This window comes from Tamandua tetradactyla, chromosome 4 (genome assembly GCF_023851605.1).
Source record: "Tamandua tetradactyla isolate mTamTet1 chromosome 4, mTamTet1.pri, whole genome shotgun sequence".
NCBI lineage: Eukaryota > Metazoa > Chordata > Mammalia > Pilosa > Myrmecophagidae > Tamandua > Tamandua tetradactyla.
In genome coordinates, this window is record NC_135330.1 from 21,347,988 (window position 1) to 21,374,262 (window position 26,275).

The 26,275-nt window shown below is 39.9% G+C and overlaps 1 protein-coding gene across 5 annotated transcripts in view; it reads right to left on the reverse strand.

The window, feature by feature from the left end:
- ADCY10 (adenylate cyclase 10) overlaps nucleotides 1-26,275 on the reverse strand; it is a 130,421-nt gene that overhangs the window by 97,078 nt on the left and 7,068 nt on the right. For 3 of the 5 annotated variants that reach the window (XM_077156882.1, XM_077156881.1, XM_077156885.1), the window contains exons 2-7: nucleotides 16,168-16,373; nucleotides 15,383-15,487; nucleotides 10,131-10,169; nucleotides 9,785-9,928; nucleotides 6,386-6,591; nucleotides 158-251 (exon numbers count right to left, since the gene is read on the reverse strand). In XM_077156882.1, the coding sequence (XP_077012997.1) occupies nucleotides 158-251; nucleotides 6,386-6,591; nucleotides 9,785-9,928; nucleotides 10,131-10,169; nucleotides 15,383-15,487; nucleotides 16,168-16,315 (736 nt within the window). In that variant the 5' untranslated portion in view covers nucleotides 16,316-16,373. Of the gene's footprint in view, nucleotides 1-157; nucleotides 252-6,385; nucleotides 6,592-9,784; nucleotides 9,929-10,008; nucleotides 10,105-10,130; nucleotides 10,170-15,382; nucleotides 15,488-16,167; nucleotides 16,374-26,275 lie in introns of those variants that run through there. The other 2 variants (XM_077156883.1, XM_077156884.1) reach the window with 2 other exon arrangements.

Below are 26,275 nucleotides of genomic sequence, written 5' to 3' on the forward strand. Positions count from 1 at the left end.
TTCTGGAGAATGTGGAACTGGGCCCCACTTTTGTGCCAGTAGGGATCGGGGAGCAGTGTTGAGGAGCTCTAACACTTGTAATGGAGCAGTGGGCGTGGGTATAAAGTCCACTAGACTGCTGTTAGAGGCAGGGGACTTGTCCATAGAGGATACTTACTGTGGTGGTGACCAGGATAATAATCCATGAAGGTCATGCACTTTGCGAAAAATTCATCAAAATTAAAAGTAGCAGGTGGTTTTAAGAAGTTAACCTAGATAAAATTAAATAAGAAGGTTTTGTTTACTCTTTGTTGGCACAAAGGGCAGGGAGTATGCTTTGAATGTGCAGAACATGGTAAAAATAGTGACTTGCATACTTTAACAATGAAGATCTTCAATTTACATGTAATTATACTAAAAATATATCTCCAATTATTTATTAAGCCCTCAATCTTCAGTATACATGAAGGGTCATTCCAGGGGACAAACCTGTATACTTTTCAGCTCTCAGAACATTTTTTTAATTTTTTTTCCTCATAATATTTTAATTCAAATAAAATCTGATTAAACTTTATACTATTTGTTCCTTGCAAGTGTTAAGGGAGAAAGGGCACTGATGCCCAAGAAGACACAAGGAACACACCAATAATAAGACATATCAATATCATGAACCCTGTAATGTAATACGCTGAAAAAAATACACAGTATCATTTCTGTAGTAGTATTATTGTCCAAAAAATGCATAACCTCAGTCCAATAGTGAGAAAACAGGCAACAGCAAATTGAGGGACATTTAATAAAATAATTAATTAAGGCAATAATGGGACTTCCAGGTGAAGATGGCGGCTTAACAACGTGCACGTTTTAGTTCGTTCTCCAGAACAACTACTAAATAACCAGAAACAGTACAGAACAGCTCCTGGGGCCACGTCAGTGACCAGACACACAGCATATCCCAATCTGGACCAGCTGGGCCAGCTGTGAGCACCCTCCAGAACCGTGAGTTTCCAAAGCTGCAGCGGCCAGCGCCCCTCCCCCACAGGCTGCTTCCCAGAGGGGAAAGGAAAGGACTTTACCAGCAGCAGGGACTGGGCACAATCAAACGCCAATTGTGGAACTAATTAACAAATTCTGACTACTAAAAATAGGCCCCCAGCTTAGGGGAACCTGATCAAAGTGGAGGTTGCTCATTTTTGCCCCGGCACCAAGGGGACAGGACTGACAGAAAAAGGCGGGGGGGGGGGGGGGGAAGAAGGAAACAGAGGTTTTTGTGGCTGTGTATCTACAAAGGCTCGACTGCCTCTGGATACAGTGGCAGGACTTTTCAGGCTGCAACTGCCCCAGGCATAGGCAGAAGTGACCTCTTTGGGGGGCTTATCTGGAGCCTGTGCCTTCCCCAGGTGAGGGGTGAAGCCCCACCCAGGTGGAATCCCTCCATCAAGGAATTCAGACACCAGGGCTTGGTAATTTGAAGCCATTAAAACCAGCCTACAACCTTTCCTCTGTCTCCACCATGCCCCCAGCAGGGAGAGTCTGCCAAAGTTAAAGGTACTGCATCATCTCATGCTGGTGGGACCTGGTGTCAGACAAGCACCACATACTGGGCAGGATAAGAAAAACAGAGTCCAGAGAATTCACAGGAAAGTCTTTCAACCTGCTGGGTCTCACCCTCAGGGAAAACTGACGCAGGTGACTCTTTCCTCCTGATAGGAGGCCAGTTTGGTCTGGAAAATCTGTCTGGGGTCTATAATATCTAAGTAGACCCTCCTAGGTGTGTGGGGGGGAAAGGCACCACACAAGCAGGGCAAGAAACAGGAAAACAAGAACTGAAAAATTCTCCTCTGTTAAACAAAACTTAAGCTAAAGGTCCAGATAAAGCTGAACGGAATGTCAAAGAACAGATAGACAACAAATTCATCCAGCAAGAAAACCCCAGATAAGAGAAATGAAAGCAATCTCCAGAATAAACTAATTAAGGTAATTAAATGCCTAGACACCAGCAAAAAATAACAAATGACACTAGGAAAATTGAAGATATGGCCCAGTCAAAGGAACAAACTAATAATTCAAATGACATACAAGAGCTGAAACAAGTAATTCAGAATATATGAACAGACATGGAAAACCTCATCAAAAACCAAATCAATGAGTTGAGGGAGGATATAAAGAAGGCAAGGAAAGAACAAAAAGAAGAAACTGAAAGTCTGAAAAAACAAATCACAGAACTTATGGGAATGAAAGACACAGTAGAAGAGATGAAAAAAACAATGGAAACCTACAATGGTAGATTTCGAGAGACAGAACATAGGATTAGTGAACTGGAGGATGGAACATCTGAAATCAGACAAGAAACAGAAACTATAGGGAAAAAAATGGAAAAATATGAGCAGGGACTCAGGGAATTGAAAGACAATATGAAGCACACAAATATATGTGTTGTGGGTGTCCCAGAAGGAGAAGAGAAGGGAAAAGGAGGAGAAAAACTAATGGAGGAAATTATCACTGAAAATTTCCCAACTGTTATGAAAGACTTAAAATTACAGATCCAAGAAGTGCAGCGTACCCCAAAGAGAATAGATCCAAATAGACATACTCCAAGACATTTAATAATCAGAATGTCAGAGGTCAAAGAGAAAGAGAGGATCTTGAAAGCAGCAAGAGAAAAGCAATCCATCACATACAAGGGAAGCCCAATAAGACTGTGCGCAGATCTCTCAGCAGAAACCATGGAGGCGAGAAGACAGTGGGATAATATATTTAAATTGTTAAAAGAGAAAAACTGCCAACCAAGAATTCTATATCCAGCAAAATTGTCCTTCAAAAATGGGGGAGAAATTAAAACATTTTCAGACAAAAAATCACTGAGAGAATTTGTGACCAAGAGACGAGCTCTGCAAGAAATACTAAAGGGAACACTAGAGACAAAGGCAGAAGGAGAGGTGTGGAGAAGAGTGTAGAAAGGAAGACTATGAGTAAAAGTGAAAAGAAGGAAAATTAGATATGACATATAAAATCCAGAAGGCAAAATAGTAGAAGAAAGTACTACCCATGCAGTAATAACACTGAATGTTAATGGATTAAACTCTCCAATTAAAAGACATAGTCTGGCAGAATGGATTAAAAAACAGGACCCATCTATATGCTGTCTCTACTCAAAGGACACGAGGCCAAGGACACAAATGGACATTTACACACCAATGTTTATAGCAGCATTATTAACAATTACCAGCAGATGGAAACAGCCAAAATGTCCATCAACAGAGAGTTGGCTAACAAAACTGTGACATTTACATAAGATGGAATATTATGCAGCTGTAAGACAGAATAAAGTTATGAAGTATGTAACAACATGAATGGCCCTTAAGGACATTATGCTGAGTGTGATTAGCCAGAAACAAAAGGACAAATACTGTATGGTCTCACTGCTATGAAATGACATTAGTGAATAAACTTGGAATATTTCCTTGGTAACAGAGACCATCAGGAGATAGAAATAGGGTAAGATATTAGGTAATTGGAGCTGAAGGGATACAGATTGTGCAAAGGACTGAATATAAAAACTCAGAAATGGACAGCTCAATATTACCTAACTATAATACAATTATGTTAAAACACTGAATGAAGCTGCATATGAGAATGATAGACGGAGGAGGGCTGGGGCATAAATGAAATCACAAAGAAAGATAGATGTTAAAGATTGAGATGGTGTAATCTAGGAATGCCTAGAGTGTATAATGATAGTGACTAAATGTACAAATTAAAAAATGTTTTTGCATGAGGAAGAACAAAAGAATGTCATTACTGCAGTGTGCTGAAAATAGATGGTACTTAATATTTTAAAATTTCAACTAATGTGTGAGACTAAAGCAAAAAAATGTTTATTTGGTACAAATCTATACTTTGACTAGTGCATCTCCTAATATAACTTATGTAGATAGTTGATTGAACACCTTAAGTACATGGAACTTTGTATAGGACATGAGATTTTGTTGGTTTGTCCAGGTGATGCCCTGATGAATCCCAGAGAGATTTGATCAGTGAGTGGAAAAGTATTTGCAAAGTCCCCTTTGGGGAATGGTGAGAACGGGGGAAAACTCAACTTCCCCAAGTTGAATTCTTGATATTCTCACAAGCAGTGTGGACAACCAAAGCTATAGGCTGAGCCCCCAGGCTTGGGGTTTGTTCATATGAAACTTAACTCCACAGGGGATAGGTCAAGCCTACTTAAAATTAAGCCTAAGAGTCACCCCCAAGAGAACCTCTTTTGTTGCTCAGATGTGGCCTCTCTCTCAGCCAACACAGCAAGCAGACTCACCACCCTTCCCCTGTCTACGTGGGACATGACTACCAGCGGTGTGGATCTTCCTGGGAGCATGGGACGGAAATCCCAGAATGAGCTGAGATTCAGCATCAAGGAATTGAGAAAAACTCTAGCTGTGCTGAGACCCAGCATCAAGGGATTGAGAAAACCTTCTGGAACAAAAGGGGAAGAGTGAAATGAGACAAAGTGTCAATGGCTCAGAGATTTCAAACAGTTGAGAGGTTATCCTGGAGGTTATTCTTATGCATTAAGTAGATATCACCTTGTTATCCAAGATGTAATAGAGAGACTGGAGGGAACTGCCTGAATATGTAGAGCTGTGTTCCAGTAGCCACATTTCTTGATGATGATTGTATAATGATATAGCTTTCACAATGTGACTGTGTGATTGTGAAAACCTTGTGTCTGATGCTCCTTTTACCTACCTTGTCAACAGATGAGAGGAACATATAGAATAAAAATAAATAATAGGGGGAACAAATGTTAAAATAGATTGAGTTTGAAATGCTAGTGATCAGTGAAAGGGATCAGTAAGGGGTATGGCTTGTAAAATTTTTTTTTTCTGTTTGTTATATTTTTCTGTTGTCTTTTTATTTCTTTTTCTGAATTGATGCTAATGTTCTGGGAAATGATCATGATGATGAATATGCAACTATGTGATGACATTATGAATTGCTGAATGTATGTGTTGGGAATGTTTGTGTTTCTTGTAATTTTTTTTAATTAATAAAAAATTTTAAAAAATGCAATAATGAAAAACAAAAAAAATAATAATTGATTAATCTTCTTCTTAAGTGTCAAACCCATGAAAGACAAGGAAAAGACTAACTATTACAGACTGCAGAAGACTAAGTAAAAATAACAGCAAGTGCAATGTGATATCATAGATAGAGTACTGGAACAGGAAAAAGGACCTTAATGGAAAAACTGGTGAAATTTGAATAAAGTCTTTAATTAGTGAATAGTATTGAAACTGTGTTAATTTCCTGGTTTTGAGAATCACACTCTGGTTATGTAAGATGTTATCATTAGGGGAAGCTGGGTCAGACATATGGAAATGCTCTGTACTATTTTTGCAACCTCTCTGTGAGTCTAAAAATTCATGTTGTTGTTGTTTTTTAATTTAAAAGGTGTAGGGAATGATTGAAGAAGATGGGAATGGGGTGTTTCTGTTGGCCAGTCAGGTCATGCAGCCTCAATGTGATTGCTGGAAGCATGTGTGGGGGTGGTGAGGCTGTAGACTGATGTGTTTAGGTGGGAATGCCTCTCGTCTTTGTCAGCATCTATATTAGATTCTATGTCTTTTCTTTTTGTTTGCCATTTAGTTCCATTCTCTTAATTCAGCTAGCAACACAGCTGTCTTCCTCTTCTCACTCTCTCAAAGCACAGTTTTTCTGACTGGCTATATGCCAAGGACAGTTCTGCTTACAGTCAATTTTCACCTTAACCAGTGTAATTTCTACTGGATATGGCCATAAGAAAGATCTCCCTCACTGCCACTGTACTTTGCTGTACCTGCTCACCTACAATTCTCACCTTCAGTGAGCCCCTTATCTCTGGGTTTTGAAGGTAATGGGTATAAAAGTGAGAGCCAATGGCAGCCCTCAAAACTACACCCTTCTGCCCCTAGGAACAGCCAGGAGACACTTCCTGTTCCTTGATCCTTCCATAAGGCCAGAGGCTCCCCACGCTCCCCTAAAGTCCTCAATATCAAATTCCACAAAATCCTTAGGTAGCCACAAAGAGAAGCCTAATTCTTTCTTCCCTGAACTTCCCAGTCTTTGCTCCTTCCATAAAAAAAAAGTATCAAGGGTGGGCCACGGTGGCTCAGCAGGTAAGAGGGCTTGCCTGCCATGCCCGAGGACCCGGGTTTGATTCCCGGTGCCTGCCCATGTAATAATAATAAAAAAAAAAGTATCAAGAACTCTTAAGCCAGCTTAACCTAACCAGCCCAGACCTAAACTGACCCCATCTTAGTCTCCAGCCCAGGAGCTTCATTGAACCAGCCTTCTCAGTGGTTCTTTTGGCAAGGGACCTCTGGCACAAACTGGCAGAACTTCTTGCAGGTGGCATCATCACACTTACCTTAACAGCTCTCTGTTCTGGAATCCTCTCAATTTCAATCATGCTCCGGTCACAGAGCTGCCAGCAGTTTGGTGACAGAATGACATCGTTCATCTGTGCCATGTTCTGTGCAAGGCGCACGTCATCCACTGCCTGACCAATCACTAGAAAGTAACTGTGTGTTTCATCTCCAAAGACCAACATGCTGATGTGGCCAGCAGCCAGTCCTGGCAAGAAGGCCAAAAAAAAAAAAAAAAAGGTTTGCACAAGAAGTTCTGGGTTGTTCCCAAGCAGCACTGAAAAAATCTCGGTGTGATCATATCACCTCAGAGAAAAATCTAGGTTCCTAAATTTTAGCACAGGAACCAAAGAATGTCTTTTCCATCCCGAGGCCTTCCATAACATCCCTTCTCCCAAAGCTACTAGTTTTCATCTTTCTGTGACATTCATCTCCCTGGATGGCCCTATCCCTCCCCAGAGTTATTTTACCTTTTCTTCAATGTAGTTATACTTAAAGGCAATGACAGAGAACAATTTTAATAATTCCTATTTGAGGAGGATTTGCATTTTATCAGAGACTGAGGTTTTAATTAAAAAGAAATCCCAAGAGTAGAATTTCAGGCAATAGTTAGAGGGTTGGGGAAAAGTAATGGCATTTTGACAGTCAAGTGTTCCAATTCAGCAGTGTTGCCTTGACTTTTTTTTCATGTTGGTAGCTGAAGATTTTGATACATGAACAACAGAAGACAGAATGTTGTAAAATATGGCATACACACAATATTTTATAAATGACCTATAAACAGTAGACTGTGACAAACAATCCCTTTAAATGTCTGTAATGATATAATTTGTTTGTTTTTTAAATTTTTTTCTCGACTGTGCAAAATGATGTCAATGCTGATTTCTACTGATGGTATATATGGTTTGTTTTCCATCTGAAACATACTGAAGCTCAGATATATTAAAAGAAAAGATGCTGGGGCTAGAAGAAAAAACCTAAAACTGCGGAATTGTAACCCATACCAAGCTCTGAAATCTGTTCTACAACTAATTGTTATGATGCGCTTTGAAATTTATTGCTTTTTAAATATATGTTATTTTTCTTTTTCATTTTACAAAGAAATATTTTGTTATAAAAACATTAAAATTTTAAATTATCCATAAGTTTTTTCAATCTAACATGCACATGTATTTCACTTTTGCTTATTTTCTTCTCGTCTTTGTTCATATACACATATAATTTTTACATGGTTCATTCATTCATTCATTTAGTAAACTTGTTTTGAGCTGCAAATCACTGGGGATATGGATATAATCAAAATACCAACAGATGCTAACATGGCATGAAGATTGCTATAAAGTTAATAGGATTGAAAAAAAATTTTTATTGTAAACAACAAACAAACATACAAAGATTCTTGACATACAAACATTCTTGACATGGTTACATGGTTACAATCAATGGCTCGCAGTATCATCACATGGTTGTGGATTCATTACCATGATCATTTTATGAACATTTGCATCTCTCCAGCAGAAGTAAAAAAGAAAAAAGAAAACACTTATACATAGGTGTGTCACCCATACCAAACTCTGAAATCTGCTCTACAATTGCTATGATGTGCTTTGAAATTTATTGCTTTTTTGTATATATATTATTTTTCACAAAAAAGAAAATAACATGGCTTGTGATGATAAATGCACAGCTTTGTGATGTTATTGTGAACCATTAATTATACACTTTAGATGATTACATGGTATATGAATATGTAATATATATCAATAAAAAATAAATATTTTTTTTTAAAAAAAGGAAAGGGTGCTGGAACTCACCTCTCTACTAGTCAATCAGCATGTACATGAGGAATTTGGGCTCCCATCATTCTCAAGAATGTTATATCAGATTTGTTGGGTGTTAATGTAGATAAAATGTTGGTGTTATAATGACTGAATTTTTGACAGAATATTAGACTTACCTGGAAATTTAGAATTACATAATACAAAGAAGGTTGAGAAACAATGAATTCTATAACCTCTGAGGTTACCACTCACTCTGATGCTTCAGTATTTTAAGTTTACAAAGTTTAGTTAGGCAGAATTTAACTAATACCAACCATAAGCTAGCTGCTACTCATCATTTATACCTCTCAGAATCTCATTCCCCACCTTTGAAATAGATACAATAATGTTTATACCTCAGGACTTTGGTAAAGTGGAAAAAGACATAACGTGCATAACGGTCACAAAACCACATGGGAATGTATGCTATTGTTATTATAATATATGGGTGATCATAAAAAGCCCTCTATAAAGCTGGAGCTATGTTGCAGGCTGACTCGTGTTTTGCACAACATTCTTAAGACGTGGGGGATGATCAGTCTTAATAATATTGCTGATTCTATGTAATGATAAACTACTCTCTATTGTACTTAATGATGCACATAGTTGACAATCAGTAAGACGTAATAGTATTAGCAACAGTAGTAATAATGACTATTTTGTTGAGTGGTTATTGAGGGGTCTGGCTCCTGGCCAAAAAAACCTATGTGTGATTTTTTAGGCCCCATTATAGGCAATTATAAAGGCTTTCCCAGACAGACATGGTGGGGGTGGTGGGGTGGTGGTGGAAAGCTGTCCTGCCCACACCGGACTCAGTGCACAATCAGTGTTCTGCCGCTTCTGAGGGAAGTTGCAACAAGAACTCAGGCCCCTCTTGCCAACCATGCTCTTAGATTTTTCTGCATTCTCTTAAAGGAGGCAATGCTGCTGTGACCTCCTTCTCAGGCAGAGAAGGGGGAGACCTAGAAGACACTTCTCCATTGTGACTCAGTATACAGGATTTTTCCACTCCTAGGCCCCTAACCCTCCTTCTTTCCAGTTCCCAGATCCATAAAATTGCAGGGGCCTTTTGTTCACTAGACAAAGTCTTCCTTGGCAATGAGATGACCCCATGTCGGTGCTGATGCATCTGTTCCTTGCCTGACAGTGCCGTTCCATTGCAAGAAATGGAACAGGGGAAGCTGTGCTTTTCTCTGGATTACCCTCTTGCTTATACTGTCACAGTTAAGTGATTAAAGCCTTAACTGTTAGTTTCATTTTGTCTTGTCTTATTTGGCTACTTTTCAACACCTGGCAGCTCAGCTCAGCTGTTGATGGTTACTGTGTGACTGGCACTACACTATTTTAATTTTCTTTTTTTGTAATTACCTGTATGGTAGGTATTATGATTAGCTCACATTCATTTAATGGTAAGTGAAGGAGCCAGAACTTACATTCTGGTCTGTCTGAATCCAAAGTTCAAGACATGGTGGTAGGGCTGAGCCATCATATTCCATTGTTTTCCCTTTGGGAAAGAGATCCCTCAGGAGTCAGGACCCACATCCGAACTATAGTAGTAACTATTCTTTCGTCAACACTTACCTATCTTGACTCTGATATCTAGGCCTTCTTCAGATTCCTGGGTCTCACACAATCCATGGATCTCCAGGCTACATTTAATTACCACTGTGATAATATTTTTCAGTTGTCTTCGCTCCACCTTCCACAAGGCTAGCAGTGCATCACCTTTAAGAGACAGACACACCAGAGGCTTTTGACCTTCCCTGGGAATGTCTATTTTGTATGAAATCTGTACAGAAACTTACTTTTCGAATATTCTTCAACCCAGTCTCCTGGCCAATACTTTTTCTGAGAGGCCTCCCTTTGTCAGAACACAGGCATCTCAGGACCCCTTTCTTAACTGCTCCATCTCTGTGAGCTCCCATACCTGCAAACTTTAGGATGTCTCCTCCAAAAATCAGCACTTCTGAGAAAAAAAGAAAACAAGTTACATTGAACTCTGATTTCTTAAACCTAATAAAAAAAATTCATTCTTCATCAGTGGAATAGAAATTGGTGCTAGAGACCAGTAATTTGGAGAATAAACTTATACCAAATTTACCATCTCAGACAAGTCACTTAATCCAATAGAGTCTGTTTTGTTCACTGTAGAATGTGTACATTGAACTAGATTTTATACATGCTCCATTTCAGTGAATGGGAAAAGACAAGAAAGAGGAATATGGAGTTACTGATGAGGCCTGAGGACAGCTATATCTCTCCCGGTCAAGCATAATGGAATGCTTTTTATTGATCAGTAAATGTTATTAGCTGGTGATCGAGTGAGCACGGATGGGTGAATGAGTGACAGGACTCCAGGAGAACTGAGAATCAGGAAACGAGGAAACCATAACATGGTCACATTGGGTTTTGTTTATCAACCTGGGCTTTTTTAAAATTTAGACTTTATGAGATAAATGGAGATTTTTCTCTTAGTTATGCATCATCACAAATTTGTTGAGAACCTATTGTATACTAGGTGCTGAGTAGAATGCAAAAAGGAATTAGACACTGTTTTACTTTTAAGGAGCGTTACATTTTGTCTAGTAGTGATATTAAGGTATTACTAGGAAACCTAGAGCATGGATAAATTGTAGAGTTTACCTTAAAATAATAAATCATTTTCTTGATGAATAGTTCAAATTTATAATGCAAACAAGATGGTAACCAAACTTTTCAGTCAGCTGTAGGTGATTCAGAAGCACTACTGATAAGAGACAAACTACTGATAAGTTTATTAAAATTCACTATCTATTCACAGAACAATATCAATCTCAATGACTAGATTCGGGTTATACTGATACTAGCTTTTTTGAGTTATTGAATATAGAAGTGTTACTATGTATGCCGGTTTGAATATGTGGTGGACCCCAGAAAAGCTATGTCCTTTAACCCACATTCAATATTACTGACTGGGAGGTTTTTGATTGTTCCCGTGGAGATGTGACCCACCCAATTGTGGGTGGTAAGTTTTGATTAGATGGCTTCCATGGAGTTGTGACTCCCCTCATTCCAGGTGGGTATTGATTAGTTTACTGGAATCCTTTAAAAGAGAACCACGAGAGGAGAGCCACAAGAAGTCACAGGAAAGCCCATGCAGCCAGTAGACCTTTGGAGATGAAGAAGGAATATGCCCCCAGGGGAGCTTCATGAAACAAGAAGCCTGGAGAGAAAGCTAGCAGTCATCAATGTTCTCCATGTGCCTTTCTAGTTTCCAGAAAAACTTTGAACTTCATCGGCCTTTCTTGAGTGAAGATAACCTCTTGTTTGTGCCTTAAGACAATTTTTTTAATAGATTTGCTTTAACTTTGGGACATTTTCACAGCCTTAGAACTGTAAATTTGCAACTTAATAAATTCCCCTTTTTAAAAGCATTCCATTTCTGGTATATCGCATTCACAACAGCTTGCAAACTAGAACACTATGACAGTTCTTTTTTATCAATGAGGTGATTTTATTGAATTATATTCACACACCATAAAACCATCTGAAGTATTTAATCAATGGCTCATGGTATCATCATATAGTTGTGCATTCATCACCATGATCAATTTTTTAACTGACATATATTATATATTTTTCATACCATGTAATCATCCAAAGTGTACAATCAATGGTTCACAATATCATCATATAGCTGTGCATTTATCATCATAATCAATTTTTTCTTCTTTTTTATGAAAAATAACATATATACAAAAAGGTAATAAATTTCAAAGCACATCTAAACAATTAGTTGTAGAACAGATTTCAGAGTTTTGTATGGGTTACAATTCCACACATTTAGGATTCTACTTCCAGTTGCTCTAAGATACTGGAGACCAAAAGAAATATCATTATAACAATTCAGCAATCATACTCATTTGTTAAACCCTACCTTCTCTGTATAACTCCACCATTACCTTTGATCTTTCTCCCACTCTTTAAGCGTACTTGGGCTATGCCCATTCTACCTTTTTCATGTTGGAAGGGACTATTAATAATATGGGATAGGGGGATGGAACTAGTTGAAGTTCTGGAGAAGCTGGCTCCTCTGAATTTTAGGACTTATCTGGTCCAGGGACCCATCTGGAGGTTGTAGGTTTCTGGAAAGTTACCCTAGTGCATGGAACCTTTGTAGAATTTTATATAATACCCTAGGTGTTCTTTAAGATTCTCAGGAATGGTTTTGGTTGGGGTTTGGCAAGCTATGATAAGTAGCAATGTCTAATTGAATCTTGCTTAACAGTGACCTCCAGAGCAGCCTCTCGACTACTTGAACTCTCTCAGCCATGATGCCTTATTTGTTATACTTCTTTTCCCCATTTTGGTCAGGATGGCATTGTTGATCCCACAGTGCCAGGGCCAGGCTCATCCCTTGGAATCATCTCCCATGCTGCCAGGGAGACTTTCACCCATGGATGGCACGTCCCAGGTAGGGGATAGGGCAATGATTTCACTTGCAGAGTTGGGCTTAGAAAGAGAGAGGCCACATCTGAGCAACAAAAGAGGTTCTCTGGAAGTAACTCTTAGACATATCTACAGGTAGGCTAAGCTTCTCCACTATATACATAAGCTTCACAAGAGCAAGCCTCAAGATCAAGGACTTGGCCTATTGATTTGGGTGTTCCTACTGCTTGACACAGTATCAGCGGTTTCCCTAGTGGTAAAGTTTATAGTTCCTTATTTTTTCCCCCATTCCTCAAGGGACTTTGCAATATTTTTTGATTATCTGCTTAATATACTCTGGGATGTAACAATGTTCAATTTTAGAACATTTTTATTACTCTAGGAAAGAAATAAAAATAAAATAAAAAAACCAAAATAAAAAACATCTCATACTCTTACTCCCTCTATTATTGATCCATTGAACTGGTATGGTATATTTATTATTGTTGATGAAAGAATATTAAGATATGACTGTTAACTAGAGTCCATGGTTTGCGGTACATTTTCCCCATATACCCATCTATTGTTAACTCCATCTAATAGTGTCTTACATTTGTTCTAGTTCATGAAAGACCTTTTTTTTATATGTGTACAGTTAATTATAGTCATCTTCCTCCACAAAATTCACTATGTTATGCATTCTCATGTTTTTAACCTCCAGCTTTCTTCTGGTGACATACTTGATTCTAAAAGTCACCTTTCCACCACATTCACCCACAAATTCAGTACTGATAATTATTCTCACAATAATGTGCTACCATCACCTGTATTCATTTTCAAACTTTTAAGTTCAACCTAGTAAAACACTCTGTAAATAATAAGCAACTACTTTCTGTTCTCTAGCCTTATTCTATATTCTGGTAATCTATATTCTATATTTTATGTTTATGAGTTTACATATTATAATTAGTTCATATTAGTTGAGAGCATACAATATTTGTCCTTTTGTGTCTGACATTCACATAACATAATGTCCTTAAGTTTTTCACCCATTTTGTCATATGCTTCAGAACTCCATACTTCTTACTGCTGAATAATATTCCATCGTATATATATATATACCACATTTTATCCATTCATCTGTTGATGAATTTCTGGGTTATTTCCATCATTTGGCAATTGTGAATAATGCTACTGTGAACATCAGTGTGAAAATGTCTGTTTGTGTCCCTGCTTTCAGATTATAAGGCAATTCTATAATTAGCTTTCTGAGGAAATGCCCTCCATAGCAGCTGCACCATTTTACATTCCCACTAGCAGTGAATAATTGTTCCTACTTCTCCACATTCTCTCCAACACTTGTAGTTTCCTGTTTGTTTAATAGCCACCAATCTGGTAGGTATAAAATGATATCTCATTGTAGTTCTGATTTGTATTTCCCTAATAGCTAGTAAAGCTGAGCATATTTTCATGTTCTTTTTAGCCATTTGCATTTCCTATTTGGAAAAATGTCTGTTCAAAATCTTTTGCCCATTTTTTAATTGGGTTGTCTTTTTATTGTTGAGCTGTAGGATTTCTTTATATATCCTGGATGTTAAATCCTTATCAGATAATTGATCTACAAATTTTTCTTCCATTGAGTCAGCTGACTTATCACCCTTTTGACAAAGTGCTTTGAAGCACAGAAGTATTTAATTTTGAGGAGGTCTCATTTATCTGTTTTTTTCTTCCATTGCTTATGCTTTGGCTGTAAAGTCTAGAAACTACCATGTATCACAAGCTCTTGAAGAAGTTTCCCTACATTTTTGTCTAGTTTTATGGTACTGGTTCTTATATTTAGGTTTTTGATCCCTTTTGGTTAGTTTTGTATAGAGTATGAGATAGGAGTTCTTTTTCATTTTTTTGGTTATAGATATTCAGTTCTCCCAACACCATTTATTGAAAAGACTATTCTGTCCCAGTTGAGTAGACTTGGGAGACTTGTCAAAAATCAATTCATCATAGATATGAGGGTCTATTTTTTAAATCATTTTAATTCCATTAAAATCTATGATTGATATATCTATGATTGATATGTCTATCTTTATGCATGCTGTATTGACCACATAACTTTATAATATGCTTTAAAATTGAGAAACATCAGTCCTCCCACTTCATTCTTTTTTTCAAGATTTTTTTGCCATTTGTGGTCCCTTACCCTTCCAAATAAATTTGATAATTACCTTTTCCATTCCTACAAAATAAGCTTTTGAAATTCTAATTGATATTGCATTGAATCTGTAGATCAATTTGGGTAGAAGTGACATCCTAATGAGATATTTAGCTTTTCAATCCATGAATGCAGAATGTCTTTCCACTTATTTAGGTCGTCTTTTAGCAATGTTTTGTAGTTTTCTATGTACAAGTCCTTACATCCTTGTTTAAGTTTATTCCTAGATATTTGATGCTTTTAGTTGCTGTTGTAAATAGAATTTTTTTCTTGATTACCTCCTCAGATAGTTCATTACTAGTGTATAGAAAGACCACTAATTTTTGCATGATCTATGACAGTTCTTTTAAAAGTAATTCAGCCTTTTAACTAATGCAAACCATCTTTTCCCTTGAATAGTCTGTATTAGTAAGTTTTGATAAAATTCCTTTACTTGTATTTTATTATATTTTGATGGGAAAAATGAAGTGTGCTAGGTAATAATCAGGATATAACCAACAAGTGCAGTAAAAAAAAAACAATGAACTGAAACATTTTCAAACAGAAATCTACGTAACACTTACTCTCCACTATCGCACTTATGTAGTGGTTGAGGATCGCCACCAACTGCTCAGCCCCTCGGTCCATGTACATGGCGGTGCTGAACTTCTCAGTCATTGCAGTAAAACCTGCAATAAATGTGCAGTTGATTTTCCTGACTGCTTGAAAGAATAAAATAGAGCCAGAATAGGCCCATTCTGAACAGCAAAAGAACTCAGTTTTCAAAGAATTGCAGGTTTTCTTTTTTAATGATTTTATTGACCTGTCAAGTGCCAGATATGCAGCCTCTTCTATGCTTATTATTTAAAATTCAGGGAAAGGCTCTGTGATACCCCTCACTCCAAATTTCTCAACATGACAGTAAAAGACTGCAATTCCTTTAACTTGGAATAGAACTTTCTTTCTATGGTAACAGAAATGCAAAATCCAAACATTTCTGAAGAGGCAGCACATTTACAGTCAAGGCACACTTATTTTCTGAGGTCAGTTTTGACTGGGATGTGTGTGAGGCTTGGAGGGATGAGTCAGTGAAGTTGAGACAAAGACTCGGAACCTATTGTTCCAGGTATGGAGTGTGGGCATCTTAAAGATTTGCCCATGACTAGATTTACCCCATGCTGGGGTATGGGAAAATGAGAGAGAGACGGATCCACAGAATATTCCCTTACTCCCATTTTCTCAGTAGAGAATAACTGCTATGACAGCCCAAAAGTGGGAAATGGCACCCAAACTGTGCAATCAAACTCTGCATGTGAATTCTGATACAAGCCTCTTCCTCACCCACATTGTATATCACTTTTGTGCTTGCCTGAAATATCAACAAACATCAAGACTCCATCAAAATATTTCACAGATGGTCGCTCTGGAGAGAAATCTCCATAGACAATGAGGTCTGGTAAATGAGCTGCTATTCTGACGATGGCTCGGTTCTGTGATTCTTCTTTTCTAGCATTCATGTCCAAAGCAAATGTTCAGGGTCTTATGATCACAGCAAGCAGTCTCCAAATAGGCCTTCTAAGAAAGAAGAAATGGGAATGGAGGAAATCTAACATATTAATTTAATGACTTTCCTATTTCTTTTTCTCCATTTGTTTTGTTCTAACCTGTGGGCTACTTACTTAAGTAAGTGATTGAATGGTGGTAATAGGGCCAGAGTTGTTGAGTTCAGAACAACTCTTCAAAAGATTTTTATACACAGAGGACTAAATCTCACAGACTGGATGTCCAACAAGGAACATCTGTTATATAAACAAGCACCATTGCAAAGAGAATGGGATGAAAGAACAGCTAAGTGCATCCATCCTTCTTCTAGAAGGGGGTAAATCCCTAATGTGCAAGCCTGTTGTTGAGCCAGTCACATTATTCATTCCGACTAGTCTGTCCTGGTGTTTTCTTTTCCCCTCTTCCTCTCTTTTCGTCTCTCATCTATTTTCCCTCCTATTTGAAAAAAAATTTTTAATAAGATTTGAGCTTATGTGTGGGAATATTTATAAATGCATGTGAATAATAGAGTACAGTATTATATATATTATATGTACAAGAGAGTAAATGTGTTAAGATTTGTGTTATATACGGGGAAAGAGTTCAAAGGTGTGTGTGTGTGTGTGTGTGTGTGTGTGTGTGTGTGTGTGTGTGTGTGTATGTGTATCTGAGACAACTGGAAAAGTGGAAGGCCCTAAACTGTAAGTAGAAAGAAATCTTGATATTTCAGTTGTTGCCCAATCAGATCTGAGCCATTCGGATTTCCTACAGCCTTTCTTTAGCTGTAGGGCAGATTAAATGCTCATGTCTGAATGCTATTAAAAAAACAAAACAAAACAAACAAACAAAAAAGCACATGCTCAGACAGCCTGAAAAGGAATCCTCAAAATTTTCAAAGCAATACAATTTCCTGGAATGGGTGATATAGAAAATAGGAGAATCAAGAAAGAGAAGTCATTTTTGGTTTAATTCAGACCAGCAGGGAAGAGCTGGTTAGTAATTTCTACTGGTCATGGTCATATTGGAATACACAAAGGCATTGGAAGGAAAAAGCAGGGCACAGACATACATCTTAGATTTAAGGAAAGTGTTTTTGTTTTTTTTAATTGGGGAAGATATCAGTATATTTAGCAGACAAAGTTTTAAAAATACAGAAACCTCTAAAAGTGAGTATTAGGTAATGGATAACCTTGAAAAGGAAAAGCCTTGGCACCCTCAAATGTTAAGAAGCAAATAAAAGATAGAAGGAGAAGCGTACAACCATACAACTAAGGTAAAAGGAAGAAGAAAGAAAGGGAAGGAAGGGAGGGAGGGAGGAAGGAAGGAAGAAAGGAAAAAAAGTAGCATTGACTCAATTAAAACCACAGCTTGTACCAGGAATAGTCAATAAATAATAAACAAGTAAATCAAATAAATGACAAATTTCTGATAGTGCATTTATAAGTACTATAGGAACTTGTAAAAGTGAGAAAAAATGCACAGAATGAGCTGAGTCTCAAGTAACATACTGTATTAGTTAGGGTTCTCTAGAGAAACAGAATCAACAGGGAACACTTGCAAATATAAAATTTATGAAAGTGTCTCACGTGACCATAGGAACGCAGAGTCCAAAATCCACAGGGCAGGCTGTGAAACTGATGACTCCGATGGATGGCCTGGATGAACTCCACAGGAGAGGCTCACCAGCCAAAGCAGGAATGGAACCTGTCTCCTCTGAGTCCTCCTTAAAAGGCTTCCCATGATTGCATTTAGCATCACTAATTGCAGAAGACACTTCCCTTTGGCTGATTACAAATGGAATCAGCTGTGGATGTAGCTGATGTGATCATGACCTAATCCTATGAAATGTCCTCATTGCAACAGACAGGCCAGCACTTGCCCAATCAGACGAACAGGCACCACAACTTGGCCAAGTTGACACCTATCCCTAACCGTGACAGTCCACCCCTTGTCAACTTGGCACCTATATATATATATATCACCTTAGACCATACTTAATTTCCAAATGAAAACAAATAAGCACACATTTTTTCTTTTACCTGACAATACTCAACTGTTCTGCATATAACTGGAAACACATTAAATCTCTCCAGAATAGGGTGCACTTCCTTGGGCAACATTCATTCTTAAACTTGATATCTTACAACTTAAATAGTATAACACGAACAAAACAGCATTACAGTCCTCATTTCGGTAACTGATCACGTGGTCGAAGTTCATATTTATCACTACCTTCTTCCACTACCCATTCCATGTTCCCTTTCCCCTCAGCAAGCACTTCAGCTGGCCATGGTTCTTTGCCTGGTGGGGTGACCCAAACCTTCATTCCTGAAGTCTCAGAGCCATTAGTGGTCCTCCCTGGATTGTGTTCTTGCAGTTTTCCATTGATTTTAATCACAGGGCATGGTAGTACTAATAGACGCCCCAGGGAGTCTCCTATATTCCAAGAAAATTCTTCTTTACCTCCATTATGTAGTTGCAGTCCTACTTCCTTCTGATAGTCAGGATCAATTATCCCAGACAATAATGTAATCCCCTTCTTGGTGTGTTGATCCAGAGGCATAAGTAGCCCAAAGTGACCAGGTGGCAATCTTAACTTCCAGTTCAGTGGTATCATTGTTGTTTCTCCTGGAGGAAGCACACCCCGTTTTGGAACTAAAGCCTGTAGACCAGCAGAACTCAGGGTGGCAGGGACAGGAAGCAAAAATTTTCCTAGTGGATCACTAGGAGTAATAGTGAGTGGCACCACACCCATTTCCACCCCTTGGTTCCTGGACCCATGGATCCTGGCTATGGGAGAAACAGCACCATACAGCGGACGCTGATTCAGAGCATACACAGCTTCCTGGAGAACATTACCCCAGCCTTTCAAGTTTTTGCCACCTAGTTGGCACCATAACTGAGTTTTCAAAAGGCCATTCCACCGTTCTATCAATCTAGCTGCTTCTGGATGATGGGGAACATGGTAAGACCAGAGAATTCCATGAGCATGTGCCCATTCCCGCACTTCATTTGCTGCGAAGTGTGTTCCTTGATCTGAAGAAATGCTATGTGGAATACCATGACGATGGATAAGGCATTCTGTAAGCCCATGGATAGTAGTTTTGGCAGAAGCATTGCGTGCAGGGAAAGCAAACCCATATCCAGAGTACGTGTCTATTCCAGTTAGAACAAATCGCTGCCCCTTCCATGAAGGGAGTGGTCCCATGTAATCAACCTGCCACCATGTAGCTGGCTGGTCACCTCGGGGAATGGTGCCATATAGGGGGCTGAGTTTGGGTCTCTGCTGCTGGCAGATTGGGCACTCAGCAGTGGCTGTAGCCAGGTCAGCCTTGGTGAGTGGAAGTCCATGTTGCTGAGCCCATGCATAACCTCCATCCTTACCACCATGACCACTTTGTTCATGAGCCCATTGGGCAATAACAGGAGTTGCTGGGGAAAGAGGCTGACTAGTATCCACAGAACGGGTCATCTTATCCACTTGATTATTAAAATCTTCCTCTGCTGAAGTCACCCTCTGGTGTGCATTCACATGGGACACAAATATCTTCGTTTTTAGCCCATTCAGAAAGGTCTATCCATATACTTCTTCCCCAGACCTCTGTCCCGACCCGCAGGACAGTCAACGGGGTCCGCCACCTGCTGAGGGAAGAATGGCTATGGGACAGAGAGATGCAAGAAGGACAGCAAGACAGGATTCTCATCAAGCTGCAAATTTTATTAAGCAAGCCGGGTGTATATATACCGGCTTGGGGAGGGAGTAGGGTATGTGGGCCATTATGATAGGAGGGAGTTTGCGCCGGCAGGAAGGGCTGGTTAGATAATTGGTGGGGAGTTCGTGCCGGCGGGAAGGTCCCGGCGGGAACCTATTTCCGTGAAGAACCTTGTTGTACTATATAGATGCCATTGCATTAGCCGGGGTGGCCATGTTGGCTCAATCGCTATCTTAGGTTAGCCTCTGGTCCCCAACATCTCCTCCCTTTGTTTTTCAAAAGGATGGAGGAAGGATGCTGATTAAGCATTCTTTTGGCATTAACCTTTGCTGGGGGAAGTAGAGGCCTCATTCCCCAAGTTGTTTGTGGCTCTGTTTTTCTGGGGAGGGGAATTTTTGCAGAGCGAACCCCTATGCAAATAAGGCATACTTCTCAAGGAGCTCGAAAATGGCCTTTGATTGTTCTGGCCCTCCTTTGCAGTGCTTTGCCTTGCACCCAGCGGTACCAATCATAGCATAAGCTAGAAGCATACTTTCGAGTGGTATGCTGCTCCCGTAGGAGGGGGGTATTTACAGAGGGTAGATGTTTTCTTGGCCTTCCAGGGTCACGCCCTGGTCCTGGAGATGGAGCCTTTAGTCATGCACCTGAATGGGCCTCCCTAGGGCTGAGTTAACTTGATCCTTTACAAGCTGCAGTATTTTCCTTATAATAGCAGGTGCAATAGATATTATAAGGAGTAGGGTTATTAAGGGGCCTAGTATAGGGAGAAGGTAAAGGAGGATTCCATTGAGTCCCCAGGAGGAAACTCCTTGGGCTTCCCGCTTACGTTTACGGTTTTCAATTCCTTCCCTAAATTTGGTTATGGAGTTTTTAACTAATCCAGAATGATCAGCATAAAAACAACATTCCTCGCCTAATGCTGCACAAAGCCCTCCTTGTTTAAGGAAGAGCAGGTCTAGCCCTCTTCTATTTTGGAGAACTATTTCTGATAGGGACGTAAGGGACTTTTCAAGGTGGGTGATGGAAGTTTCAATACGGGTTAAGTCCTCGTCTATTGCAGCTCTTAGGCTGGAGAGGCTTTGTTGTTGGAGGGTGATTGAGGCGATACCGGTGCCTAGACCAGCAACACCAGTAGATGGATTCTTAGACTTCAGTCGTCTGTCAGCTTAGCCGTCGTTGAATAGGTTATAGCAGGGCTTGCTGGTTTATTAGTAGCTTCAGCTGTGCTGGAGAAAGAAAGAGAGAAAAATGCCTTTTCTCAGGGCAACCTTTTTGCCCTGGACAGATTGTTATTGTCTATTTGTTTTGTTAATCGCTCTGGTAACCATTTGTCTGAATCGAATTCCCTAGAATATATATAAACTGATTCTCTGCCCCATATTAGGACCGGATCTGGTCCTCACCAAGTGTTATCCAATGGATCTTTCCAGAGGACCGTGGTGAATTGTGTTCAAATAGATCTAAAATAGGCCTGTGGGAGATTGCAAGGTAAAGAAAATAATAAAATCAACAGGATTTTTTAGATTTATTTGAACAAGCTGTCCTTTTTGAATGCATTGTTCAATTAATTGTAACTGTCGTTCAGCTGCAGCTGTTAACTGCCTTTTGCTTAATGAATCAGAATCTCCTTGTAAAATATTAAACAAGTTTTGTAATATATAATTAGGAATCCCTAAAGTGGCAGGTAGCAAAAATGAATGCAGAGTGCCAATAGTGACAGGTACCCATAGCAAATGACCAGATTTTTTAAATTGAATTCATTGGATTGATTTAAAAGGAATGCAGGAATGTGGATTCTTTATAATTGGTTGTGCATTTTTGCTAATTTTAAATTTATTGCATGCAGTTTTTATGGTATTTTCTCACAATAGTGGCCAAATTTCGGTTTGCTTACATGACGGGGCCCAGTTGGGTCCTCTGGGAACTGGCTAGGGACCAAGAGGAGCTTCCTGGGACCTAGATATCTTTATTAAAGTACACCTCTTTCTGGGGGGATAGCCAGTCCTCAAAGCTAGAGTGTACATTTTAACTATTTTTTACCAAGGTCATGTGATAGCAATATCAGTTGCATGTAATGGCAACATCAGGTGAACAAAAAAGACTCCACAAGTATATTTTTTCCTTGCATTCAACCCTCAAATCTGATCTGCTTCCAATATAAGCCATGGTTATTTTAGGATAAATTTAGCTTATACATATGTAGTTTATATAAAGATTGGACAAAGCCTTAAGATATTTTGGCTTAAAGGAATATAGGTTTTTATATGATTTGAATATGATTCAGCTAGTAATAGATTCATTTATAGTAATAGTACTTAGATTAATAGATTAAGCCACCTGGTTTAGGGCAAGAAAAGAAGCACTTTTTGCCAGTATCATGATACCCAGGAGAAAATCAATATTTTTTATACAGATAACAACATGACAGAAGTTAACATAAGTTATTTTGATAAAACACAGACTCTTTGCTTTCTAACTAATTATTTAGAATCTTTTTATATCTTTTCATTATAACAGGCTAAAAGTTCAAGAAAACATTGTCATTTTAGACTCATTAAATCTTTCTTGATTTTAACCATAATTTCTATTTTTACAAACCCTCAACACTTATTATATTAGTTTAGGCTTTATTCCATATTTCATTATTCAAAAATAATGCATAGGGGGCAATTTTTTTGAATAATGACCCGATTTGTTACAATTAAAACAGATGGGGGGCGGGCCGCGGTGGCTCAGCGGGCAAGAGTGCTTGCCTGCCATGCCGGAGGACCCCGGTTCGATTCCCGGCCCCAACCCATGTAACAAACAAACAAACAAAATATAATAAAAACAAGAAAATGTTTAAAAGATGTTTCCCTTTCTTCCTTCCTTCCATCCTTCCTTCCTTCTCTGTCTTTCCTTCCTTTCCTCCTAAAAAAAAAAAAAAAAAAAAAAAACAGATGGGGCCGTTGTTTTGAGGGCGATTTTGCAAGACAGCTAATATTGCCTGAGTATTAGGATTTATTCCGTTACAAAGTTTAATATAATTGGAGAGGTCAGTATTAGGAAAAGGGCAGATTGCCGCCTGACAGGCGGTGTTAGCATTTTCATAAGCGAGATGCTTGATAAAATCACTTTTGCTTTCCTGATCACCAAGAATGCACTGGGCTGCGATCTGTAGCCGACTGAGGAAGTCAGTATACGGCTCCTCGTTGGGGCCCTGAACTATTTTTGATAAAGAGGACGTGAGAGCCCCTTTTTGGGGGAGTAGCCTCCATGCTTTAATGGCGGCGGACTGCACCTGGAGACCAAGTCCTCGGGGGTATTTTGCTTGGGTAGAATTAAGATGATAAGGACTTGACCCTAGAAGCTTTTTTAACGACCAAGATTTTGTGCTGTCTTTTAAGATGTTGCTTTCAGCATACCTTTTACACTGCTCCTCATAATCCGCTTTCCATAGCAGGAAATCGCCACCTGATAGGGTGGCTCTGGCGAGCTGTGACCAATCATTTGGAGTAAGCTCCTTTTTGCTAATATTGTCTAGCAAAGCCAGAGTAAAAGGGCAGTTGCTCCATAATTATGCACAGCTTTTTTTTAGTTCTTTTAAATATTTTAGATTAATCCTTTTGTATTTATTGGTTCGGGGTGTTTCCTCCCGCTCACGGCTACGCTCCTACATTTGGATTTTATTTCGTCCTCATCATTAGCTTTCTCGCTCCCTTCCCCCTCACTGCTTTCCTGTTCAGACTGAGGCTCGGAAGCTTCTGACCTTGCCTTTTGCTGGCTACGGAGGACCAGGACCGGAGAAGTGTAACGGGCACAGCAGGGGTTAGAGGGCTTATTTTGGTTAGTCATTAGAGAGGGAGAAGAGAGCGCCTGACTGGCGGTTTGCAGGGAGTTAAGGAGGGGATTATTTTGCAGTTACAGAATTACATTCTGAGTGGGGTCTGGAGAGGGGACATGCATCTTTTAAGGCATCTTCTCCCTCTCTACAAAGCTCTAGTATTTTAGGGTCTGAAGGGGAAGTTTTTATGGCCTCATTGATTAAGTTCCAATAATTGAAGGCTGTAACTGGTACCTTTTCCGGCCCGAAAGTTTTATAGTAGTCCTTTAAACAATCTCCTACTCTCGATCAGCATTTTTGGTCTATGGTCCCGTCAGCAGGGAACCATGGACAGGTTTGATAGACAAACTGAAAGAAATTTCTAAGGTCCTTTTTCTTAACTCTCACTCCTCGCGTCTTGAGGGTTTCTTTTAATTGTCTCACGTAAAGCTCATGTGTACTAGATTCCTGTCCCATAGTGAATTTTTTAAATGAAAATGAAAGTGACTTACTGCGTGATCCTTCGCTCTTCTCTTCGTTCATCCGTCGGCGCGAGGCAGTGTCGCCGGGGCTGCATTCACAGGTGAGTTACTTCTGTGGCAGTCCGGGGTTATGGGAGGGCCCTCCTCATTTTTCGGCGTGCGACGCTTCTATCTCTCAGCTAGCGGTCGAGCCCCACGCTGGGCGCCAATTGTCCCGACCCGCAGGACAGTCAACGGGGTCCGCCACCTGCTGAGGGAAGAATGGCTATGGGACAGAGAGACGCAAGAAGGACAGCAAGACAGGATTCTCATCAAGCTGCAAATTTTATTAAGCAAGCCGGGTGTATATATACTGGCTTGGGGAGGGAGTAGGGTATGTGGGGCATTATGATAGGAGGGAGTTTGCGCCAGCGGGAAGTGCTGGTTAGATAATTGGTGGGGAGTTCGTGCCGGCGGGAAGGTCCCGGCGGGAACCTATTTCCGTGAAGAACCTTGTTGTACTATATAGATGCCACTGCATTAGCCGGGGTGGCCATGTTGGCTCAATCGCTATCTTAGGTTAGCCTCTGGTCCCCAACAGACCTCTTTGTCACCAATTTTCCAATTATGGTCTTTCCAAGTCCCTGATCATCCAGCCAAACCATTAGCAACAGCCCATGAGTCAGTATACAAACGCACCTCTGGCCAGTTTTCTTTCCAAGCAAAATGAACAACCAGGTGCACTGCTCGAAGTTCTGCCCACTGGGAGGATTTCCCCTCACCACTGTCCTTCAAGGACACCCCAGAAAGGGGTTGTAATGCTGCAGCTATCCACTTTCGGGTGGTACCTGCATATCGTGCTGAACCATCTGTAAACCAGGCCCGAGTTTTCTCTTCCTCAGTCAATTCACTGTAGGGAACTCCCCAAGAGGCCATAGCTCTGGTCTGGGAAAGAGAAGGTAATGTGGCAGCAGGAGTGGAAACCATGGGCATTTGTGCCACTTCTTCATGTAACTTACTTGTGCCTTCAGGACCTGCTCTGGGTCTATCTCATATATACCATTTCCACTTTACAATAGAGTGCTGCTGTGTACGCCCAACTTTATGGCTTGGTGGGTCAGACAACACCCAACTCATGATAGGCAACTCAGGTCTCATGGCAACTTGGTGGCCCATGGTTAAGCATTCAGTCTCTACTAAGGCCCAGTAGCAGGCCAAAAGCTGTTTCTCAAAAGGAGAGTAGTTATCTGCAGCAGATGGTAAGGCTTTGCTCCAAAATCCTAAGGGTTTGTGCTGTGATTCTCCTATAGGGGCCTGCCAAAGGCTCCAGACAGCATCTCTATTTGCCACTGACACTTCCAGCACCATTGGATCTGTTGGATCATATGGCCCAAGTGGCAGAGCAGCTTGCACAGCAGCCTGGACCTGTCACAGAGCCTCCTCTTGTTCAGGTCCCCACTCAAAATTAGCAGCTTTTCTGGTCACTCGATAAATGGGCCGGAGTAGCACACCCAAATAAGGAATATGTTGTCGCCAAAATCCAAAAAGACCAACTAGGCGTTGTGCCTCTTTTTTGGTTGTGGGAGGGGCCAGATGCAGCAATTTATCCTTCACCTTAGAAGGGATATCTCGACATGCCCCACACCACTGGACACCTAGAAATTTTACTGAGGTGGAAGACCCCTGTATTTTTGTTGGATTTATCTCCCATCCTCTGACACACAAGTGCCTTACCAGTAAATCTAGAGTAGTTGCTACTTCTTGCTCACTAGGGCCAATCAACATGATATCATCAAGATAATGGACCAGTGTGATGTCTTGTGGGAGGGAGAAACGATCAAGGTCTCTGGGAACAAGATTATGACATAGGGCTGGAGAGTTGATATACCCCTGAGGTAGGACAGTGAAAGTATATTGCTGACCTTGCCAGCTGAAAGCAAACTGTTTCTGGTGGTCCTT